Source organism: Mercenaria mercenaria, chromosome 1 (genome assembly GCF_021730395.1).
Source record: "Mercenaria mercenaria strain notata chromosome 1, MADL_Memer_1, whole genome shotgun sequence".
In the NCBI taxonomy this organism is placed as follows: Eukaryota; Metazoa; Mollusca; class Bivalvia; order Venerida; family Veneridae; genus Mercenaria; species Mercenaria mercenaria.
This window is the reverse complement of record NC_069361.1, coordinates 11,620,991-11,646,827: the sequence shown is the minus strand read 5'-3', so window position 1 is coordinate 11,646,827 and position 25,837 is coordinate 11,620,991. Positions and strand designations below refer to the sequence as shown.

General features: G+C 35.8%; 1 protein-coding gene across 1 annotated transcript; it reads left to right on the top strand.

The window, feature by feature from the left end:
- The first annotated feature begins 39 nt into the window (after nt 1–39).
- LOC123544981 (transmembrane protein 179-like) lies at nt 40–20,593 on the top strand. Its single transcript, XM_045331176.2, has 5 exons — nt 40–198; nt 3,382–3,581; nt 4,242–4,376; nt 5,636–5,729; nt 16,041–20,593. Exons 1-5 carry the CDS (start codon nt 109–111, stop codon nt 16,185–16,187), a joined length of 666 nt encoding a protein of 221 aa, XP_045187111.2. The 5' UTR covers nt 40–108; the 3' UTR covers nt 16,188–20,593.
- The last annotated feature ends 5,244 nt before the right edge of the window (nt 20,594–25,837 follow it).

Here is a 25,837-nt window from a genome sequence, read left to right as displayed (position 1 = left end):
TCGCTGGCCTTGAAATTTAAACGCATAATAACCAAAATGTTTACGCTTTATTTGACATGTAACGGTTGAACAATTTACAATATACGCAAACAAACAGGAACTTTAAAGATGGACGTACATGTTTTAGCTCAGGCTATTTTATACTTTTGTATATCTATCGCTGGATTTATTGTCTCAATCCCGGTAGGGGTGAACAGGGTAAGTTTTTATTGATCTTGACTTTCATGGTAATAATGGAGAAAATATGCACTCAATTTGTTATTCCCTCTTAGAAATCGCATACCCTCAAGTTTTAATGCTCTTGATATAGTCATATACAGAAATACCTAACCAGAAATTGATCACCTTGTCTTTAGGAGGTAGAAACAGATCTTTATCTTTGGCGTACCGTTAGGTCGAAAATGCCGATTTAGTTTTAAGACAATTAAATTTTGTACAACCCAGGGTCGTATATGTTTCATGTAGTTTGACCCTGTTGGGAATTAGCTTTAGGTTATTTCGTGAAATACAACCCAGGGTCAGACATATTTTATTAGTAGAATCCCAGGACCATAATCGAATTAGCACGAGCCTGAATTAAGGTAAATCCCTTTAGCTTTAAAACTGTTTGAATTAGCACGATCCTAGGGTCACACTTTTTGAAATAGTATGACCCTGGTTCGTACATTTTCCAGTTAGCTTCAAGACAATTTCGGATAAGTATGACTCTCAAATACAGCAGCCATTTTTAGTACGACCCTGGGCCTGACATTTTCAAATGAGCGTGAGTTGTGCTAAATAGAATATGTCCGACCCACGGTTGTACTAAATGAAATGCTTAAAGCTTATTCTCAACCAGGGTCATACTACATAAAATACGTCTGACCCTAAAGTAAAATCGTCATTTTCGACCATAAAGGAACGTCATCGATATCATGTTGGCGGGGGAGATGTTTAAATTTTAGTACCGTACCGTCGCTAACAAAGGTTTAAGCTTACAGAAATATCAAATTCTCTAACACATTTAATCGCAAATTAGATATTCTCTTTTTGCGTTTTTATATAATGAAATATAGCGTAAGCGATATCATCTTGCCTCCTACAAGTGTCTTGCATTTCTATTGGTTAATAGACATCACGTGGAGACAGAATATATTCCATATCCTGCTTGTACATTTTGGATATGAATTTTGATTAAAACAAAATGCAAAATACTTGACTATAGCATGTGAGTAAAGAGTAGTCGGATTCGCTCTCGCCTGATAATGGATTTCCTCGACAGCGTATATCTCGTATCCTGTCACTAACAAGCAGTGTAACTAATAATATCCTTATAGTCAGAAATATACATCAACATGTGATACTGTACACAGTCATACTTGAAGTCTTAGCCTTAAGTGCAGCTTGAATAAAATTCCACAAGAGATGAGCTAATATTAAAAGAGATACCTTAAATAAGGGCTGCTCAGCAAACAGACAATGGACTGTATGTGGTTTTATGGGATTCATTGCAAGAATTTCTCTGATAAAATAATATTCAAATACGTTTTAAAATCATATTTTGCGGTTTATAAACATATTTTATGATGTTAAATCATTTATGGATATAACAAATTCATTTTGTGATTTACAAATTCATTTTATTATACCGCTAATTATTTTTATTACATATTAATGATATAACGTATCTAAAGTGTAAACCTACAAACCTGTGAATAATTAAGTACACGTTTAAATCAGTATAGTTTATTTTATTGTAATATTATAAAGTATTGGTTTAAGATACTACACACTAAAAATATTCTATGTTAAAATGACCAAGAAATTGCACCTATTTAGTTTATTCAAATTTGGCAAGTAGGCTATCTTACACTAGTAGATCTCTATATTATGGTAGGCGTTATCCAGACCAGCAGTTTGTTTTCCTCATAGTCCAAGAATCTGGAGATGAACATTTTCGTTTCTTTACCATGTGGCATGTTTTCAGTCTGTCCTCCTGGACTATGTAAAGACGACCTCCTATTTTTATTGGGTTTTTTTATTCATTTTTTTTGTATTCATTTTTAAATCCTTAACTAGATTACATTTTTCTATCCATAATGCTTCACAATAAATCGTGTTTTTTTTCCAAAGGACAGCTGTACCAAGAATGCCGCTTTTAAGGTCTAGATGTTCTAGTTGATGACCGTCTTTACATATGTTCTCCACAATCAATATAAGCGCTAGAGATTGAAGCCCCGAAATCTGAACATGACTCACGCTCACCCGGCCCGTTAAAACTGGTAGCGCTACAAAGCCGAAAATCATGTCGTGCGACATCCAAGTCCGATTCTTTCCATTTCTTCGTGATTGCCGACCACTACCATAAAGTACATTGTATCAGCACCCTCTGTGCCAATGTAGCATAACACACTTCATAACATTTCTTTATCGTGGTATCATGTCCCCAGTTGGATTACATATAGAAAGGCTCGTTTGATTTTCAAAAAAAAAAATATTTAAAAAAATAACATGATATTGTCATCACTTGATCGTCGGCGCTGGTGTTGGTTAAGATTTTTGTTAAGGTCCCATTTTTCTGAACACTGTAAGAGCTATAGTATCTTGTTTATTATCATTGATTGAGTAAGTATGTCAAGAACCATAACTCTCACTTGCATTTTGTCATAATTATAGCCAATTTTGTACGTAAAATGGATTTCTTTGTTAAAATGTTTGTTTCAGTCCACTTTTCTTTAATACTATAAGAGTTACAGCACTGAAGCTTTTGCAGACTTGCTCATCATCACTAGACCTAAAGCTCTAATTCTTTTCATTTTGTGAGAATTATGGCCTTTTTGTACTTAGAAAATTAGAATTTCTTGGTTAACATTTTGTTTAGGTCTACTTGACTATAAAAGATGGAAAGTTAGTTATCATCATTGGACGAGTACGTTGGTTAAGGAACATAACTCTGATTTGCATTTTGTTAGAATTATGGCCCTTTATGTACTTAGAAAATTGGAATTTGTTTGTTAAAATCTGTTTAAGTCCACTTTTTACGAATAGGGGCCTACATTAAGAGTTATAGTTTTGAAACCATGAATACTTTTTTTATAATCACTACGTTAATACTTGATCAAAAACCATAACTTTCGTTTGCATTTTGTCAGAATTTGGGCCATTTTTTGACTTAGAAAACTGGTAATTCTTTGTTTAGATTCATTTTCTTGAATGCTATAGCTTTTGAACATTATACATCATTCGTGTCATCACTAGATGTGTAAGAAGGACATGAACCATAACTCTTTCCTTGCATATTTCCTTATGCCAAGCACTTACAGACGAGCGTTTTCACCCGCTGGCGATGTTCTTGTTTACTTTAAACGATATATCCAATTTCAAATGTTTATCTATTTTCAGTGGAATTTTCAAGGAGATTGTATATTATACGCCGACGTGAAATGGAAAGACAACCGCCACTTTCAGATGTACAGCAGCAATTCTGCGAACTGTAACTTTCCAATCTACTACAGTGTGTTTGGGATGATATTCTATGGTTTTGGATTAGGAATCTTTTATGCCTTTGCAACATTTAAGTCAATGAGGACTCCTACAATAGGGTTTGTTGCTTGACTATTTTCTAATGACCCAAAATTGGGTGTTCAATAGAATTTTGGATATGTCGCGGATTTTTATGAAATGTTTTGGCGTGATTCTGTACACTTGCAGGTCAAATATATGCGTAATTATTGAAAGGACTTCAAACTTTTGAAAAAGGAAATATGACACATTCAACAAGAACATAAGTATTAAATGAAGAAACATATTTTGACACAAGACTATTAAAACTATTCAAAATTACAACTTTTACAGATAAAGAAAAATGAAGTCATAAAATTCTTATTACCCCGACATACTTTTTGTTATCCGTGTTTGTCGGGACAATCTGATTGAGGAGAAAAGAGAGAAACATAAGTGTATAAAATTTTAATATGTTCTGGAGTTATCTCATTGGGACATACTAGAAGTAATGGAATCACAGCCCGCACGTGTTCCGGTTCGAACTTTGTTCCTCCAACACAATAGGCAGTTTATGTTACCTGATTAATTCTACAAAGTAAAAACTGCTGTTACGTTGCATTTGAAATTGTTTCAAGGTAAAAGTTTTACAACTAGACCTTCTTAAAATCCCGAATAAATGTTATATTTACAATTAGGCCTTCTCGGCCTGTATGAAATTGAAACATTCCATTTACTCATACCACGTTGTTATGCAACAGGTATCAGATGTGGGTAATGCCATACATACTGTTGAACGGTGTGCACGCTTTCGTCACTTTGATAGTGTCCTGTATATTGTCTGTTGGCTTCCTACAGTTCTGTAACGGCGTCAAAGAAAAGGACTGGGTGAAAAGGTAAGTTGACCCTTTCTAAAGTCTTAACAATTTTTTGACATGAAAATCAAAAGTGATTCATAGCATTATAAAACTCCAGTTACGACGTACGATACCGCGATCTTTGCACTTAACAAAATTAATACTTTTATGCAACACCTAATATTTATTTGAATACGTTATATTTTGGAATAAAACTTTTCTGCTTTTGACATTTTAAAATTTCAACAAAGTCAAATAAAGTCCTTATAAGATTTTTTAGCTTCGACCTTTTTGAAAAAAATGTAACACGTATAACAAGCCAAGTTATTTTCACTAAAACATATCTTCAAATGTCAGACACAAAACTGGTATTTTGAAATTTTATACAGTTATTTTCCTCAACAATGACTGTCTTTCCTTGAAATTTAGGGGCCTCTGTGGCCGAGTGGTTAAGGTCGCTGACTTCAAATCACTTGCCCCTCATCGATGTGGTTTTGAGCCTCACTCGGGGCGTTAAATTCTTCATGTGAAGAAGCCATCCAGCTGGCCTACGGAAGGTCGGTGGTTGTACCCAGGTGCCCGCTCGTGATGAAATAGTGCATGGAGGGGCACCTGGTGCCTTCCTCCACCAGCAAAGCTGGAAAGTCGCCATATGACATAATTATATCGGTGCGACGTTAAACCAAACAAAATAAAAAAAGAAATTTACGTCGCTAAATGGCATTGACATGTAATAAATTATGAAGAATACAAATAAAGCAATATGATATCGTCGTTAAGAAATTTCTGAAAAGGATTGTAATCTTTGCCAAGGGAGGATTTCAGCTATACTTTAGTATCTAGTATATCTATAGTTTTGATCTGTTTCGTAGTTAACAACATACCCTTAAAAGATTGCTGTTTAAAATGATTTGTTTACAGTTTCAAGGTATTCTCCTATTTACCAATGCAGTTTCGAGCGGTTCCGAGACAAATTTTAAACCTTTAACAAGGTTTATCAAATGTGCTTTATAAAATGCCGTCAAAACTTTCACACTACACTGTAGGCATTTTCTGCTGGTCAGAATGCTCATATTTACTGATAACAGCAATATTGATAAGCTTTACACCGAAAGAGAAAGTCAAATCGTTGTTAAAGATAAATCATCAAAAAGAGCACAAAACTGACTACAGAATGCTAGTGTTATAGACCAATGTATATGAGAGCTGATATAAAATAAATGGTGATTTTGCCACTAGATCGCCGTGTATATAAGTAATTCACATTTAAGTCATACCAGACTCTGTTGATATTTTAGCTGCGGTCATTTTGCAAACGTCGAGTGGTCACGCCCTTCCACAGGTGAGAAATTCAACGCTGGACCGTACACAACATTACTAGCAGTTGCACAGGTATATTATACTTTTAATTGATACTGGTGTAACAAGTGTTGGCGGAACATTTAGACAATATTCTTCAGTATATTTCAAAGTTTAAAACAGCTCAAGCGTATTTTACAGTGGAAGTACTTAGGGTCATCTCTATATATCTAGGTCATCCTTCTTTCTCTATATAAATGACGTCATCAGACCCGGTGGAGGGTAAAATCGAAAATTCTCGGTAGCAGACGATCCGTCGCTTGATTTCCACAACGCCATATGTCAGTTTTGGTCAGTTTGGAGTGTTTGGTATATTTTTTTCGTCTCGCCGAGCTCTATCATAATATCCTGATTGTTTACTTGTGGAACGTATATAACTAGAGTAAATCATATTTCCACAAAGCCCTAAGTCGCTGAAAACACTAAAGGTAATTTCCACAACGCCATATTTTGAAACACCAATGATATTGTCATATCACATCACACGGCAACAATATGAGGAACATGGCGACGTTTCAGCTAGAAAAGTACATATTTTGAAACAGATTTTGCAGATATATATTTAAACTAGTGAATATTTTACTTTCTATCATTACCTAACAATAGAAAGCCTCACCCTGGGGTGAGTCATCGAGAAACAATAGGGGGAGCCTATTCTCATGGAGAACAATAGAGTGTAGGTCAATACATTTAGGTCGGGGCAATAATGAGTCAGGTCTGGACACGTAAAGTTGGTGAATTAGAGTAAGTTTTGACGTTCTGTGTATTTAACATTTTTGGTAAGCCCGAGTGGTGTACATTTGGAAAATCTGATTCCCGACCTGAAATTACGTCATCAACATACAAAGTCATCTTAGAGGCTCGGGACCGGCATCATTGGAAAGGTCTTGTTGAGAAGATTAAGAAAATGTACTTTTATTAGTCTATCACGCATGATTTTCTAGATATCGAAAACGAAATCATTCATGATCGTTTTCGTTTTAATCCCAAATATTGGGATTTTAAGTGAAATAATTCACATGAAACCACTCGGGCCTAGCCAGAACGTCAAAATTGACCCTAATTCACCAGTTTTACGTGTCCAGAACTGCCCATCTGACTCATAACTGCCACAATCCGACTGTGTTGACCTACACTCTATTGTTACCCATGAGCGTGTTGGAACACGTTTAGGCTTCTCTATTGTTTCTCGATGACTCACTTCAGGGTGTCGCTCCTTATTGTTCGGTAATCGTCTGCTACCGAGAATATCGATTTTTCCCGCCACCGGGTCTGATGACGTTATTTATATAGAGGAAGAAGGATGACCTAGACCTATAGAGATAAACCTTGACTACTAGTGGACACATCAAGTATTGTGCATACTGATGTATTAATTCAATGAAATGGTTATACAGTAAGGATCTTGTATTTCTCTATTTTTCCCATACAAATTTTTTATAATTACTGTCATGGAAACAAAAAAGAATACAGTTTTTCTTAAGTGGGCCTATATACATAAGTAAGTAAGGGAGTAAGGAAGTAAATATATCTTTATATTATAGTGACATGCGTTAAACGTTTCACAAATCATATAAGTAATGATCGAATTACCAAAACATCCGTCCCACTGGACCTATAAGTCACAGTGTATACAAATATTAAGAATATTATATCACATGTTTTATATTCAAATTTAGATCTGCTCAAGTTTGAAAACATCAATCTATAAATATAGGCCAAGAGGTATATTCTATAAGGTTTGAATATGAACAAGTATTTAGTCAATGAGTTTATCAGTATCGTTCATGTTTGTAAACTGTATATCAGACAATTGGTCATGGAAAGTGCCTACTCAGATATTATAATAAGATGGGCACTAAATTAGGAAGTGCACCTCATCTTCGATTTGCTGATTTTTGCGAGATGAACATAGCCTTTGCTCTTGTGGCTCGCCAATTCATCGTCCTGTTTCTACATACCACATCGGAACTGGGCTAACAAAGATCGCTTGTGTTAATTTACACAGGTTTAAATTCACATATTTTCTTTTTAAAAGTATCTTTGATGATTACATCAGTTCCTAATTCAGTTATTTTCATATGTGACTATATAACTGAGACACCAAGTTTTCATTAATTATGCTTGGATTGAGGATCCACTATATCCTTTCGACTACCGCTATCGTACACCGACGCACTACCTGAGACGCCAAATGCAGACTATATTTTTGGGTTTCTCCATTACCGCTACTGTTTTGCAGACGGGCTACCGCAGACGACTAATACGTACCAGAAAAATGGGGGTTCTCATTTCCATAGCGTATAATGCAGTATTTGGGTAAAAATTGTATATTTTCACAATTGAAAATAGAAGGAATTAACAAAAATATACTACATTTTTTATGCTGCGGTAATTTTTATGTAAAACGGTTGCTACACTATGGTAGTTATGCCCATTGTGTGGTTATTGGTATAACTACACTGTGGCACAACTTATAGTTTCTTGTTTCCTGCAATAGTCTACTATGGTATTTATATGCAGATAAAACAAACAGTTAATGTTATTTATTAAAAGTCACGTATTTAAACGGCTACTGCATCACTGCGGCAGTACATGCTATTTTGTGTGAATATGTATTAATACGCTGCGGCACTCTCTTTGGTTTCGCATGCCTTGCATTAAACTACTGTGGTAATCGGGGAATAAATAATGCCTACAGGATAAGTTTTGATTACTAGTATAATCCTTTCGCAGGGTAACTTTCTCAACACTGTGGAAGTGCACTTAATTTCATTTAATATGTATAACTACACTATAGCACTGCCTTAAAATTCAAGTTTCTCACAAAAGTCTACTATAGTTCTTAGTAACAGGACGAGTAAAACTACACTGCGGTACTACACTGAAATTCGTTCTTCCTGCAAACGTCTACTGTGGTAATTATTTGAGTGGTTTGGTTGCTGTACCACTTCTCCCTATGTCAGCCCCTCCCCCTCCCTAATCCCGTGTAACAAGACATATGCATCCCCATACCTATACCCAGATCCTCACTCCCTGTAATTACTATAAGTACTCTTTTTTCCAGGCACCATAGTGCTTTGGAATTCCCTTCCGTACAACTTGTGCAAGCCCCAACCCTGAACCAGTTTAGGCAGGGTGTAACCAAACTTGCACACAATGCTTAACATGATAGACCTGTTTCTTTAAACTGCTTTTATCTGTAAGTCCTTCTTGTTTTTAACACTATCAACTGTATTCGTGCTTGCAATACACATCGTGTATTACTTTTATTCTCCTATTCATTCTACTTTTAAATTTCTTGTACAGGCGCGCAGCTGCACGTAATACTCGTAAAGTGGAGTGATGCAGTATAAAAAGATAAATAGATAAACGTTTAGTTAATAGTATGTATTAAAGAGAGGCTTTAAAATATTCGTTTTAGCAGATACAGTTTCTGCATATCTTTGGAAGTTTAAAGTTTATATTAGAGGAAAAAAAGAAGTAGAACTAACGAGGAAGGTTGTTGAACATCTGTTTGAACCGTATAGTGCTTCTAGACACATCCCTTTGGCACAGGCGTTCCTTGCCAGCTCAACCCATCTTTGTGGGTCTTTTGATAAGGGCGAAAATTTTTGCCATATGATTTGAAACCACAGAAATTAGACCGACAGAAGGATGTTTCGGCAGGAATAATGTAATACATGTAATACATTATAATTCCTGGTTTCGGCTAGTACAATGAACAAAGGACATGCAGCATATGACACGTCAAAGCAAAGATGGAAACATGGTAGCTAGAGTATGGAAGGTTACCGTTCAGGAATTAGGAAACCCAAACAAACGCAGGTAGTTAATACCATTGACCGAGAGTTTGAAGACTCACATGAAATTATCTCAATGTCAGGGCGAACAAATGCTTGTCAGTTTTGCAGTATGAAGAAACTAAAGACCGCCGGTGGTCTCCGAACACCAACGTCATCATTTGGTTCTAAGCAGTATAAAGACAATTTACACATGTATAACAATACTCTTCTTATTAAAAAGTTATACTGATCTAATGAGTAGTTTTAAAGATTTCATGGTATTATTGAGTCATTGCTATGTTACGTGAACGTACTTTTTTTACTCCATGTATATAAATTGGGACTGAGTCAAGAAGTCGCTCAAATCCAAAAATGTACTCAAATTATCGCTCTGGGTCAAATTTCTCGAAATATTTAAGCATGTCAGAAGAGGAAAACTGGAAACTCCAGAAATTCAATTTTAGTATATATAACCATTGCAAATCACTAAATGTTATAATTTGATACGTTTTATTATTGCTCATTAGTACTACATTTTAATAAGAAATCCCTTCCTTCAATTTAGCTACATAACGGTTGCAAAAAAACCCAGGAAGGTACATATCAAAATAGAAACAACCCGTAAAATGCCAACAAAATTATCTTGGAAATCGACAAAGAAGAAATGACTGTCTGACTAGCGGACACTAAACACAAACTGGAGAAAGAAACAGACAGCGTCTAAGATTAGTGACAACATTACATGGTGTACACATTTTTACTATGTTTCGTGTGTATATGTACGTTATGCTTTTAGTATGAATGAGAAAGTTTGATTGATTCATCTTTTGATAATTAATTTTCACATGCAATATACTTTTCTAATATGAGCTGTCTCAAGGGAAAAGGTGTTTAGAGTTAAAGTTTTGATATTAAAAAAAAAAAAAAACATGTTTCATAAAGTTTGGCTTCTTGTGAATTTTGATACATTGTAATATGGTATTGAAATAATAATCATACAACCGGGCATATTAAATATAGACACATAACTAACTTATTATTATAATAAACAGTTCTACCGATGACATGTTTATCACATGAATTTTGGACATTTTATCTTTATATGCGTCATTAACAGTGCTAATTACCCTACCCCCACCCCCTTGCATTCAGACGGCTATTAAAAAAGTACATGTATATATAAATGAACGGTTATTGTCGTAAGTTGTTGACAAAATTGTTACATTCTTACTCAGTTTAAACGGACTACAGTACAAATTCAACAAAAAACAGTAATTATTTCACGACTTTCAGTGAACATTTTGTGTAACATTACATATGCTCTATGTTACCTTTTGCGATGATTTGTAAGTAATGAATGATCTTCATCTGTTATAGCTTTCACAAATTGCTTTCGTTTAAATATATATATATTTTTATTTTCTGTCAAATGTTTTTGTTTGCTTTTAATGTTTTACTTTTAGTCTCCTACCTGTTTCTCCGGATCGGACTATAAGTAGACTGTCTACATGTATCATGAAATTTAGTCCAAAGTACGTTGCTCAGGTTGTGTAGCATTTGATATATGATTCTTCTTACTAATACCCGTTCATAGGAGATTGTCTGTACTCTAGTGTTTTCATTCAGTTGTTAATTTTATTGTTTTATCTTATTATTTTCTGTTATAAAAATGTTCTTTTTTGCATTTTACTCTTAGTCATCTACCAGTTATGTCAGCGGACCATGTAAACGCGTCAACTATACGTTATTAAGGTTCATTTAAATTTATTCATATTCATAATCTGTTTTTGTGGTGTATACGATGCAAGTGCCAAAACAAAACTCAAAAATGTCGAATGACACTTCGTGGTAAAACTTATAATAGTAGCTAAAAGTGTCTTTTTCTTAGTTTGTTATGCCTTACTGACTTTCAAACAGATTTTAAAATAACTGAATTTATTAATAGCATTATATCTAAATTAGAGCGTATCCCAGTTGCGAACTGTATTCCGTTGATACTTTTCTTTAAAGTCCCAATTAAGGTATCAATTGTTTAATCATATAATGAAGAATTGTAAGATCTTATTTCACCGGAAGCACATTCATGTACGGTTTTGGAAACAGATCATTTTAGAGTCTGTTTTTGTTTGAATTTACGGTCATTTTCAACATTATTCCTGTTATATTAGGCAGCCAGTTCAACTAACCATCGTTCCTGGGAAAGACCAATACTAGACGCCAAAGTCCGTAAGCAACTACCTACTTTCTCACATAAAAAATCCTAGTCGGTAGCACAGCTCGAACCTGCGACCCTCCGTCAGTGAGAGGATTCAGGGATTACAAGTGCACGAATGTATCTCCTACATTACGGACCCGGACTATAAAGTAATATAATGAGTATACAAAGGCACATGTGAAATACTGAATACTGTACCATTTATAAAACATTCCAGAGTATCCATGCATTATAATACATAATGCATGGAGCTCAAAGTCAAAATTACCATTGTGTACTTTGGGATAATTAAATGCATTCTTACCTAAAGTTTTGAGTTTTAAATTTGAAAAGTACAATACTTCCATAGTGGATAAATTTACACACTACTAGTATGCAACTGGAAGAAGCGATGTGTGCATATGTATTACCGTTGCGGCGTAAAAACGATGAAGCGTTCCGTAGAGAATTACCACAGTGTATATATGTATGTTCCAAGTGCAATAACAATTTAAAATATTATTGCCGTAGTGTATAAATGTACACTATTTCTGATTACCACAGTGAAATTTTGTATTTCATGGAAAAAGTTCAGAACTACCGTAGTGCCATGGTGAAAGTAACTGGTGAGTCTACAAAACGCATCAGTGGCAGACCCGTGGTTTTCAGACTTCTAGAATGCCAGAGCCGCATAATGCAGACGTAGTAAAATAGCTTTAAATACCGTAGCGTAGAAATGAGTAATTAATTAAGTTTTAAAAACTGAGTTCTGTAATTACCGCGACGAGCAACCATCAAAACTAATGGGTATTTTTGAAGAGTAATGATCCCTTAATTGCCTGAAAAGGATTTTCTTATCAACAAATTGCGATAAAAATGATTTTAGAACATTATTGCGCACGAGACGTTTGGTTTTGTTTTTAAATTAAATGGAGACCTGTAATTTGTTGCGTAATATTATTTAGTATGTCATATGAATGATTTAACTTATTAGTTTAATTGATTCTATACCGTTTTGTTAATAACATAAATGAAAGTTTACACTTCAGATCAAATTCTGCAATAAATAAAAAGCATTCAAATTCCCCCCAGATACAAAGAAAAATTAAAATATTCCGGTAGTCCTACGCTGTACGATGTCGGTAATCTGGACCCTCATTTTGATGGTACGTTTTAGGCGTCTGCGGTAGTCAGTCGGTGTATGATAGCGGTAATAGCGACCCCCGTTTTTATGGTACGTATTAGTCTGCTATGGTAGCCGAAAGGATATGAAATATATGGAGAGTTATCCTACTTGCCCCGACGCCAGCAACGGCCTCAGCTTGCGCAACCATGGGTAAAGATTTTCTGCACTTTCACTCTTTGTTATAATTAAAAGAATGTAATTTAAACTTAAATAACTGTTCTATATCATCACCCACATCATATGATATAAGGTCGATTATTTTAGCCCCAATCCTTTATTGATATGATTATGTCCCCTTTTGACTTATAGTTCCTGGTTAAAGTTTTGATGCACTTTCGCTCCGTGGATTCGATTTAAACATATAAAAGTGGCATATATCATAACCGACATCACATGATACAAGTTTTATAACTCCGGCTCAAATAATTATTACATGGATCTTGCCCCTCATTGTAGTTTGAATTTAAGGGAAAGTTTTGTTGCACTTTTCCTTGAAACTTGAAATAAAATGTTCAATGTCATCACCCGCATCATAGGATACTAGGTGCTTTACTCTGGCAGAAATATTTCTTGAATTATGTCCCTTTTATACATAGAAATTTTACTTAATTCTTCGATGCACTTTCGATCTGTTTCTATTTGACAACATCATTATCCTCATCAAGAGGTATCAATCACTTCAGTTCTAGTTTCCCTACATGTGCCCTATATCACTATCTGGTATCGATATTGTCAGACCCATGTCTCCTCTGGCAGCTCTTGGTTTCAATAATTATCAAACTTTTGAAATTGCTTTATGTATTTGCGTCAAACTTATCATGATGAATACCCTAATTAAGTCCGTAACTCTTGGTCCAATATTTCACTGAATAACACCTCATAATCTCCCGCCGAAGGTGGAGGAATATTATTTTGGCGTTGTCCGTCCGGCTGTTTGTTCCTCCATCCGTGCGTACGTGCGTCAGTTCGTACGAAATTTTAAATGCCTATAATTCAAAAAGTATTTAAGCTAGGATCGCCAAACCTCACAACATTATTAGTTAGCACATTACCTTTGTTCACACATATAATTATCTCCCTTGACACAGTACAAGCAGAATTTACCCATTGATTTGTTAAAAAAAAAACTGAAACTGTTTATAATTCAAAAAATATTTTAGCTGGAATCAACAAACCGCAATAATTGTTAATTAGCACTTGGCTTTTACTCGCATATTGTATTATCCCCGTTGACCCAGCAAAAGCAAATTTCCATATGAAATTTTTTTGCCTTATAAATCTATTAGTATCTTTAAGTATGCCATTTTTACATAGATTATAACGTCATAGTTTTTTATGCTCTACCTTTGAAATTACTCATAATAGAAATACTATTTTTAGCTCGACTATACGAAGTATGGAGAACTGTCCTACTCGACCCGGCGTCGGCGTCCTATTGCGTCCGCACTTTGGTTAAAGTTTTGATGTACTTTCTCTTTACCTCTGTTATTATTTGATGGATTTGTTTCAAACTTAAATTAGTAATTCCTCATCATCACCCACACCATATGACACAAGGGTCATAACTCTCACACCACTATTTTATGAATTATCCCCCTTATTAGTTTCAGGTTAAAGTTTTGATGTACTTTCACTCTACCGCAGTTATTACTAACTGGATTTGATTCAAACTTAAAATATTGTTCCATCTTATCACCCACATCATATGACACACGGTCCACAACTCTGGTAACAATATTTCATGATTTATGCCCCTTTCAGGTTAAAGTTTTGATGCACTTTCACTCTATCCTAGTTATTACTAAATGGATTTGATTCAGACTTAAAATAGTTGTTCAACATCATTACTCACATCATATGACACAAGGGCCATAACTCTTGCACCAATATTTCATGAATTATTCCCCCTTTTTTACTTAGAATTTCAGGTTAAAGTTTTGATGCACATACACTATATCTCAGTTATTATTAAATGGATTTGATTCAAACTTAAAATATTTGTTTCACCTTATCACCCATATTGTATGACACAAGGTCCATAACTCTGGTGCCAATATTTCATGAATTAGGCCCCCCCTCCCCCCCCGACTTTTACTTAGAATTTCAGGTTAAAGTTTTGAAGCACTTTCACTCTGTCTCAGTTATTGCTAAATGTATTTGATTCAGACTTAAAATAGTTGTTCCATGTCATCACTCACATCATATGACACAAGGGCCATAACTCTTGCACCAATATTTCATAAATTATCCCCCCTTTTTACTTAGAATTTTAGGTTTAAGTTTTGATGCACTTTCACTCTACATCTCAGTTACTACTAAATGGATTTGATTCAAACTTAAAATAGTTGTCCCCCTTTATCACCCACATCATATGACACAAAATCCATAACTCTGGTACAAATATTTCATGAATTCTACCCCCTTTTACTTAGAATTTCAGGTTAATTTTGATGCATTTTCACTATATCTCAGTCATTACGAAATGGATTTGATTCAAACTTGAAGTTGTTATTCCACATCATTATACCCACATCATATGACACAAGGTGCAAAAGTCACTCTTGCACCAATATTTCATGAAATATAACCCTTTTTGCTTAGAATTATACTTATTTGATGTATTGATACACTTTATCTTTATCTCTCTAGTTACTTAATACGTTTGACACAGTCTCAAACTATTGTCCAAAAACTTCATTCTTATTGGAGTCACTATCCAGCATCGAAATAATCGAGCGCGCTGTCTCCTGTGACAGCTCTTGTCCCTAGTTTTGCCGATTTGGATCGTTTTCAAGATGATAGATAATAAATTATCCTTATATGTCCGTCACGCGTATACTATCCATCATTGAAATATTCGAGTGCGTTGTCTCGTTCAATATCATTTTGAATCTTGATTTCTCTACCATTCGCCGTGATGTCGCTGCTAACACTCAACCCTGACTTTCATGAGCGCGCAGAGTGACGCGTCAGATACTTGATTTCGAAATGGCTAACTTTGGTCATCTGCAAAACGTTGACGCAACACTTACACTATATTGCATCTTACCAGAAAAGCTTTTTACGCTTTCAACACTGTTTGTCGGGAATCAAGGGACTGTATTTGGGTCTGTGAATCATTGATTCTTATAATGTTTTGATAAATAAATCCTATTTGAAATATAAGATATTATTTTCAGATTGCATCCTGGGTATGCTTCGTGCTATTTCTTGCACAGATGGGTTTGAGCATTCTTCGATTTGTAAGAAACAGACGACAAAGAAGTGGAAGTAAAGACGTCGGCACGGACAAGAGTAAAATTGCAGAAATCGAGCCGACGGCTTGATTAAGCCAACTTACCATCTCCATCGTGTGTCTTTATTTAAAACAGCATTTTGATCTATTTGATCATCTTGTATTACAGTAAACGTTTCATTGAAAAGTATTATACATTGGTGTAAATATCCTGACATTTGGTGACTAACTGAAATATCAGATTTGTGATAATTGAAATTAGTACCGTATGCACTATAATATAAAAATGCTTTACGAGGAAATCGTCCATTTTACAGCTGCACATAACATTATTTGATGGACTTTCGAAATGTGAATACATCAGTACAAGATGTATCAAATAGGGAGGAACTAAACATTGTGAATATATATATATATATATATATATATATATATATATATACTTTTTTCTACTCCCAACCGTCTGAAGTTGTGTTGTTTATAGTTTTTCCAACACTACGTACATAACTGTTAGGTTTGCGACTTTTAGGTGCAAGTTCAGACTCACTGAGTTGCCGTAATTACAGTGTGTACTTCATAAAACGTTTTGTATTGAACTTGTTTGTGCTCCTGTTTCTTTGTGATTGTTAATGTTTCATATCATGAATCTATTTTTTTGATTAAACCTTTTATGAAATCTAGAAAATGCATCTGAAAAAATGATCTTTTCCATTGTATAATGTTTGTAATTATGAGGGCAACGCTTTTATTTAAATTAAAATTGCGCCCTAACACGTTAATACCAAAATTATGCTCCATAGTTCCATACTAGTAACCACCTTGTTGTCTACCTGTTGTCCTTTTTGGGAGATTCTTGGTCTCTTGCAGACTTTTATCTCCATGTCTACTATTACAGGTATATAATTGCCGCTGGCCTAATATGTATTGCAACGATCAGTAAACTTCTGATACATCCAAACGTTTATGATTCCAGGATTCATCAAGTGTTGTTTTAGATTCAAACACATTTTTCTCATTTACCCATACATTCTGCAGGATTGTTCCATATAGTGACCTGTGTGAAAATGATTTAAGTGTATGTAATGATTTTTATGCACGTGGTATTACTTGTTTCAAATTGTGACCTCGGAGATATTTTTATTCAGAAAAAGTGAGTGTACATCATCAATTTTAATGCACTATCTAAGAAACTTGAATCATGGCGATAGTCAAGTAATGGTGAGTTTAGTTTTCCAGACTTTCACTGTTTGAAACATCACTAAGATGAGGCACAGTCCCGGAAACACTTCTCTGTACAATTTTAGGAACTTGTTTAATATTCGGATAATACACTAAATTTCTGTGATCTAGATGTGATCTGATTAAAAACTTGTACGGCGTTAAAAATTATTTTTGTCCATGTATGTAATCTTCCACTTTACTATGCCAGTTAAGCTATTGACTTATTAACAGTGCCTACTGATCAATTTGTAAATGTTCAGTGAATTATATTTCTAGGCCGTTTTCACAGTTTCCAAAAGAAATAGTGTGCAAGTTATTATTTTCATCACACATTTTGTTCTCATAATAAAATTGCTTTCTCCCATAGCTAACACTTTTACATTTCTTTAAATTAAAATCTATCAACCAGTCTTTGCTCTATTGGAAGACTTGAAATGTTCATCTTGTAGTTCCTGTTGGTTTATATCTGTTTCTTTATATTTGTACAGTTTGCTGTCATCTACGAATAACTGGCCTATCGAACCCAGTAGATTATTTATGAACAGTTAAAATAATAAGCCCTAAAATGGAGCCTTGAGATATACTACATATAACACCATTCCACTCAGAAGAATTTACCTATTTTTCATCTAACCTCTGTTTTTCTTATGGAACGGAATTCATATAAGTTTCAAGTAGCTTTTTGTCCAATCCATTCGATAAAAAATTTCTTTGTTTGTTTGTACTATTTTGATTGATGTATGTCTTTTTATCAAACTTTGTTACTTTAAATATAGTACTCATGTTTGTACATACAATTTGTGGAAATAAATACAGTTTAAACCAAGAAGAACTTACATTGACTACAATCACTTGTTTCCGTTGGTTCAAGACTTTTCTCAGCCACAGAATCAGAGTACTTTCAAACTTAAATTATTTATTCCTCATCCGTATCTTTCAACTTAGTGAAGAAATTAAAATCTGGAAAGTAGATCCCTCGGAAGCACCGAGAACAACGCAAACAGTGAAAATTGCAGACTCGGCTTAATTGAGTCTGTTCATGAACAGTATTGGAAAATGCAACATTGCCATGTCCCTTAGCATATTCAATCTTCAAATGTAAATGAGTTGAAATCAATGAAGTCTATTTTAGGGAACACTGTCAAAGGCTTTATGAAAGTCCAGATGTATTTATCAACCTCTCCCATTATTTTAGTACTTCAGTCATATCCTCTAGCATTCTAGATAATTATAAAATAGTGCTTCAATTTTTTCTAAAACCATGTTACTTGGATAATAGGTTATACATGTTTAAATGATTTGCAATGCCTTCCCAAGACGTTTACAATTACTAAACAACTGAAGTAAGTGATTGTCAGGATACTGGTTATATGACTCAGGGAAGTGCCTACGCCTTTAGTATCTTGAACAATGGTTTGGGTCCAATCGCTAAGGTGACTATGTCTTAGACTAGCTGACAAACGATGTAGAATGTCCTTTGTTAAAACGTACAGCTGGTGAGACCAAATTTCTTGTATATAGAATTTTCCTCTGGCTACCTTGCCTAAATGATTCGTGTACCAATGATTCGTAAATGACTTTAATTATAAGCTCGACAATTTCAGGGATCAGGCAAATCACTAAATGTTTCAAACTAACAATTTTCAATCAACTCAAATTCCTATAGGCTGGAGACTCTATACTTGACTGGTCTTTTTGTTGAAGTTCCCGTCAGACAATGTCTTTGAATCAACAACATACGAGTCCTATCGCATAGATGCTCGGCCTCTGTCCTCTTAAACTCTATATAATTGCCCTGACCCCTGGATGCTCAGCGCCTATATGCTATCACATGAAGCATTCAACTACCATGTAGGTATTATCCCCGATGCCTTGGCTGTACTTCGCCAATAATGCTGAACCGTCTATAAGCTGGAACTCTCCTACTATCTTAGTAGATTACCAATCTCAGCTTCCCGATGCTCAGCCTATATATGCTATCGTATATAGCATTCAACTACCCTAAAGGTAAAATTCCTATGCGCTGGCCCTATAGCTCGAAACCTTATAGAAATTCTGCTACTCTTCTTTAGTCTAAGAACTTCCAAAGTCTTCTTTTTAATAATTTATCCGCCCTGACAGGGTAACTGCAATAGTCTCCTTCTCAAGGTACTGGGGTTAATTATTAGTTGAATCCTCGATGTGTCTTCTTCTACCGCTGGATACCGAATGAGCTCTCTGTGTGTGTGTTGAGTTTATTTATAGTCGCCACCGGTTGATACCATATGGGCGACTGGTACTCCAATTAGTATTCCCTCCTCCTTCGTCTTCGTGTTTTCTTCGCTCCCGTTAATTAATCATCGCAATTATGTGGACTACAATTATGTTTTCTTCTTATGTTAGTGTCTACGTAGTTATGTTGAAACTGCGTTGTTATGTTGAAACTGTGTTGTTATGTTGATACTGCGTTGTTATGTTGAATCTGCGTTGTTATTTTGTGTCTGTGTGATTTTCTTTCTACAATTCTGCCCTCCATTTGCTGCTATACAAAACGTCTGGTCATCCGGTCTGCATCCCGCCGTTGTGATCTATAGTAGGCCTCGGTCGTCCACATCATCAGCCGTCTTTAGTGCCATATCCTCAGAGATGGTAATCCGGCATAGAGTTGGTAGACTCCAACTCACCAAGCCCTCGAGACCGGGGCGCGGATCGGGGTACATGAACGCCCGTCGAGCATGTCCTGGCGATCGTCCATATGTCCCGCCATCTTCCCTTTATGTGCCACTACCGAGGTCCCGGAGTGTTGGTGTCTATCCTCGCCTATGAACCAGCTGAAGACTTAGAAACGTTCGAGTCCCAGTGCAGTCGACAGGCTTCTGGACTTGTTAAACAGTACAAGTACTGCCACCAGAGTATAAACCAAATTTGCCAGCATTGTCAGTCTGCCTCAGCATCTTTGAAGATTTGAAGATTTGGTGTCCAGCACCATGTAAAAAGGTTAAAAATCACGTAAATCATCATCAAAGTCCGAGTATTGAGGTCAAGTCCCAGTTGGATGCAAACTCCTCTGGTTCTCAAGTCGTGGCGCGGCTCACCATGTAGACCATCGACGAATATGTTGTACACATCGGCAGGATGCATTCCGGATGATTGCTGTTCCCTCTTTACGGCCACACTCCCCGGATTTAGTCATGTGACGCTATCTAGGTCGACAATATACAGACAATATACATGACCCAGTTAGCGCCATATGTGCCCTCTCCACGACGTGCACGTACCGGGGAGCTCGGAGAAGAATGAGCTCTCTGTCATCCATTTACCTATTTATGCCCCAGCAGACGTGCTATTTTTAGAACTCGTTTTTGATTGGTCCAAATTTAAACATAACGTTTTACAACGAGTACTTGCTCTATCGAATACCTGGTTCCCTTTAACTTTCGTATATGACATGTGTGACGCTGGGATCCAGCTATCAACCTAATTAACCCAAATTAGTCGGAAATGACCCAAAGTCTATTATTAACAGTAATTCAACAGTAATTATAGCAAAGATAATATGAAAAGGGAGTCAAACACTATCTGTGCTTATGTGTTACGTTATCAATATATTAGATATACAAATTATTCTGACAGTGATACAGATCTGTAATTCCCTGGGTAAGAAATAATACCGTTCTTACAAGTAATATGCCTGATTCCAGTTTGATGGAACAATGCCACTACCTACAGTTTTGCGAAGTGTTTCAATTAAAGGGTTATACGCATATTTGTAAACTTCCTCTGCACACTTCTTCTAAATGTAAGGATGGCAATTATCTGGCCCATAAGACTTTTAAGTGTTTAATGGTCTAAGCGGTTTAAGACTTTATTGGGAAAAATTATGTGCTATTTTTAGAGAATTCCTCATCGAAATTTGCTTCACTATTTGAGAAATCTGAAGTAACCTTTGCCGTAAAGTGCAAGAAAATAGAAAAAGTGGAAACTCAACAAAAACAGGTCGCTCAGCACGACAAAAACGAAAATGTTGCAAGCTCAGTTTAATTGAGCCTATTCATGGACGGTAGTAAAAATGCATGCTTCCGTCCACGACCTTTAGCCCCGGGTGGAGCAGAACTCAACACTTACACATGCTAAAAGTACAACAAGCAATTTAGAGATATCCGCAGATGTTTTCAAACGGCGGTGCACATGGAACTTTCAATGATACACGTGTTGCGGCGTGTAATTCCATGAAAAGCAAGTCATTTAGTATCCGCGTTTTCTTTATCTGCCCTTTTCAATTCGTCATCTTTCTTTGTTATGTAAGTTCCCCATAAATGATTTAAGTTTAAAGCTTTTTATTACAGGAGTACAGCTTTTATGTGTTTTTTTTCATCTTATCAATTTCCATACGCCCAGTTTGGAAAATACTTTCAGGAGCATAACCTAATAACCATTCAACTGACTTTAAACTTATTTGAACGAAAATTCAACTGTGTGGTTTCAGTCATTATCAAAATGTTTATATCGTTTTACTTCCACACATAAAAATGTATTGAAAGCTAACCTTTAGAGCTTCCACCCATCTACTATGGACTTCATCAGCCAGCTGACTTTCTTTACATTGACTGGGGATTAAGATTAACACCACTCTCGGGTGTGAGTAATGTTAATGCTGTGTTCCATAAGTGCGGTAACTGGAAACGGCCCAACAACAGTATTTCGGAAACCAACACATAGTTATCAATATCTGGATTTTAACTCAGTGCACCCAGAAAAACACAAACTTGGAGTTATAAGAACTTTACACCAAAGATAGGAAGTGATGACCTCAGATCCTAGAGATCTAAGGGCTGAAATAAAACGTGTGAACAAAGCCCTAAATGTGTGCAATTACCGGAGATGGGCAATTAACAAAATTAAGAAAGATCGGTTGAAGAGGAAAGACCAAAGTAGGAGAGCATCGGATAGCACAGTTTCCAATGGAAGCGTCATCCTCCCATACATGAAAGGAAAGAGTTAACATCCGAGGAGAATTTTCAATAAACACAAGATAAATGTGTGTTTTAAACCACTGCGCACTCTTAGTAGAGATAGACCCTAACATTTTCATTGATAGAAATACATTAAATAAAGTCTATAAATTGATTTCCAAGTCCTTGAAATTAACAAAAATGATTTCACAAATGTGCAATGTATGATAGTTTTGCTAATATCAATAACAGAAATTTTAATATTTAATTCAAAGTTGTGATCTACAAAGAATGTCAACTCTTGCCTTGGGCTAGTACTTTAAAGCAGAGGTATTTATTAGTTTACTTCCCTTGCAATTACACAATAGAGTAAAAACGAAAACGGTTTAAAACACAATATTATACATTTTTGCACAACAAAATCTTTCAGGATTTATTAATATGTGTTTGATTTACCCCTGAACCACTGGTTTCTATGATTCTGTCAACTTACTTATGGTAAAAATTAACTTTTAACAAGCCGATAATAAAATGAAATACCAGTAAGCATTTTATAGTGCAAATAATACAGTTTTGCTTGTATCAAAATGTCACAATAGAAGCACTTTTGTAATACAGAACACCTGGTAGGATTAGTAAAGGTGCAATTATATTGATCTCTTTTTCCTATGCCTACTCTTAGGCAAATCCTTGTAAAACCAAAGGATAAAACAAGTAAACAAGAAATTAGTGGCCCAATTTACCATATAAAATGTGAAGGACATGAAAAGATTCAATGAAACAAGGACTACATAAGTGAAACGGAATGAACACTGAGAGCAAGATTCATGAAACATAGACGACCTAGTTCTAGTAGTCTATCACGCCACATACACCAAGACAGCCAGGTCACGCTGTCTCTTGGAATCCGTGCGTATTCTTGACAGGGAACCCTCGTGGTTTGAAAGGGGTGGGGGGGATCAAGGAGGCGGTGTTCATCAGAGCATACAAGCCGGCGCTGAACAGGGACGGGGCCGTTTTCAATTACAGCACATATGGGACACAGCATTAACATTACTCACATCCTCGGGTGATGTTAATCTTAATCCCCAGTCAATGAAAAGAAGATCAGTTGGCTGATGAAGTCCATAGTAGATGGATGAAAGCTCCCAAGGTTAGCTTTCAATATATTTTAGTGTGTGAAAGTAAAAAAAAGGAGATATAAACATTTTAATAATGACTTTAAACTTGGTATTTAGGTCAATTGCGATCAAACGATGTACAGATTGCATGGCCTGGGTTGGTGATTCAAAGGTCATGTAATTATGTTTATGTAATTTTCTTTTATTGTCAAAGGAATAAAAAAAGTATTCTGTTCTACTCTTGTACAAAACATTATTGAGAATATCCATAGCTGATAAAAAAACCAAGACCTGTTTTCTATCGTGACTGTTCTTTTTGCACCAGGTTTTATTTAGGACCGTCGGGAACACTACTCATTTCCACTTCATTGACTTAAAGCAGCTGCAGAATGGTCGGAACTGCATAATAGACAGAAAGTCATAGTACGAAGTAAAATGACTGAGCCGCACCATGGGAAGTCCAACATAGTGCATTTGCGACCAGCATGGATCCAGACCAGCCTGCGCATCCGTGCAGTCTGGTCAGGATCTATGCGGTTCGCTTACGGTTTCTCTAATTGCAATAGGCTTTGAAAGAGAACAGCATGTCGCAAATGTTGGTTTTCGCATGGTGCGGCTCATTTATTCACGGTATGTATTTTATAACACTAAGGGCGGGGGAGAGGGGAGATCACATATCACATTTTCAATTATAAAAAATGAAAATAAAGGATAAAAAACTCATGTCTAATTTCCCTGCAAAGAAATGAAACAGTGACTGACGATTATAAAGTAATTAAAAGGAAATATAAACATGCAGATAAAGCATATCAAACCTTTAAGCAGTCCCCCGATATGATATGAAATTAAAACGTATTATCTTAACTATTTCTTTCCATTTTTGATGGAAGGAGGAGGAGGTGGAGGGGGGCGGGGGGTACAGGAATTCGACATAATTCACAACATTGCAGAAGGGTTTGTAGAATATAAACAAAATTAAATCTGGTGTATGTAACTAATGTGCATTTGTTCACACCAGTGTAAACTCCACTTTAAAATGGTCACGTCACGTTCACTGTCTTAGGTTGACTCATAAACATTTTATTTGCAACAACGAGATATTTTGAAAAAGGAGAATGTCACTAAAATACTTGAAGCGCCCCAGCCAAAGGTTGTTCCCTTGCCCTTTTTTTTTGGAAAATCCCGGAAAATCGCAACTATCTTTATCGTTGATAGTCGTGTGAACCAGTACATTGTATTTTGTTTTTTTTTTATAAAGAATATCTGGATTTACTGGTTTTTTGTTTACTAAGAATTTGTAAAAAGTAATATTCCAACTAGCATTGAAAAGAAAACAAAATAAAACATGCGTTTAAAAACTTTTCTGATACATCATTTGTATAACGATTAAAGAAAACAATATATACCAAGAAAATACTGGATTAGACCAAATATGTTTAAATTTATAGAACTTTTGAATTTAAAAAAAAATAGTACAACCTTTAGGAATATTTATATTTAATGCATTTAAACTTAGGCAGTCTACTTTGTAATACTTTATATTCCTATGTTTTATGTTATGGTTGTAGTGAAATGTGCGTGTTCTTTCAGGTCCCCCCCCCACCCACACACACCCTCCGAAGAAGGAGGAGTACATTGTTTTGCAGATGTCGGTCGGTCGGTCCGTAGACCAGTCGTTTCCGGATGATAACTCGAGAACGCTTTATTCTGGGATCATGAAAGTTCATAGGGAGATTGATCATGACCAGCAAATGACCCCTACTGATTTTGAGGTCAGTAGCTCTTAGGTCAAGTCACAGTGACCCGGAACAGTGAAATGGTTTCCAAATGATAACTCAAGAAGGCTTGGACCTACGATCATGAAAGTTTATAAGGATGTTGTATATGACCAGCAGATAACCCCTATTGGTTATGAGGTAAATAGGTCAAAGATCAAGGTCCCAGTGACCCGGAACAGTTACACGGTTTCCAGATGATAACTCAAGAATGCTTGGGTCTAGGATCATGAAGGTTAATAGCTATAGGGAGGCTTGTCATGACAAGCAGATGACCCTTATTGATTTTGCGTTCAGTAGGACAAAGGTCAAGGTCACAGTAACCCAAACAGTTAAAATGTTTCTGGACGATAACTTAAGAACGCTTTGGCTGAGGATCTGGAAACGTGATAGAGAGGTCATGGCCAGCAGATGACCTCTATTAATTTTGAGGTCAGTAGGTCAAAGGTCAAGGTCACAGTAACCCAAACAGTTAAAATGTTTCTGGACGATAACTGAAGAACGCTTTGGCTGAGGATCTGGAAACGTGATAGAGAGGTCATGGCCAGCAGATGACCTCTATTAATTTTGAGGTCAGTAGGTTGGTCATGGCCAGCATATGACCTGTATTGATTTTGAGGTCAGTAGGTCAAAGGTCAAGGTCACAGTGGCCAAGAACAGTTAAACCGTGTCCGTCCGATAACTTGAGAAATC

Coding starts and splice junctions, on each gene's coding strand:
- LOC123544981 (XM_045331176.2), top strand. CDS start 109: ATGGACGTACATGTTTTAGCTCAGGCTATTTTATACTTTTGTATATCT. Junction 3,582..4,241: donor ATGAGGACTCCTACAATAGG/GTTTGTTGCTTG, acceptor GTTATGCAACAG/GTATCAGATGTGGGTAATGC. Junction 5,730..16,040: donor CATTACTAGCAGTTGCACAG/GTATATTATACT, acceptor TATTATTTTCAG/ATTGCATCCTGGGTATGCTT.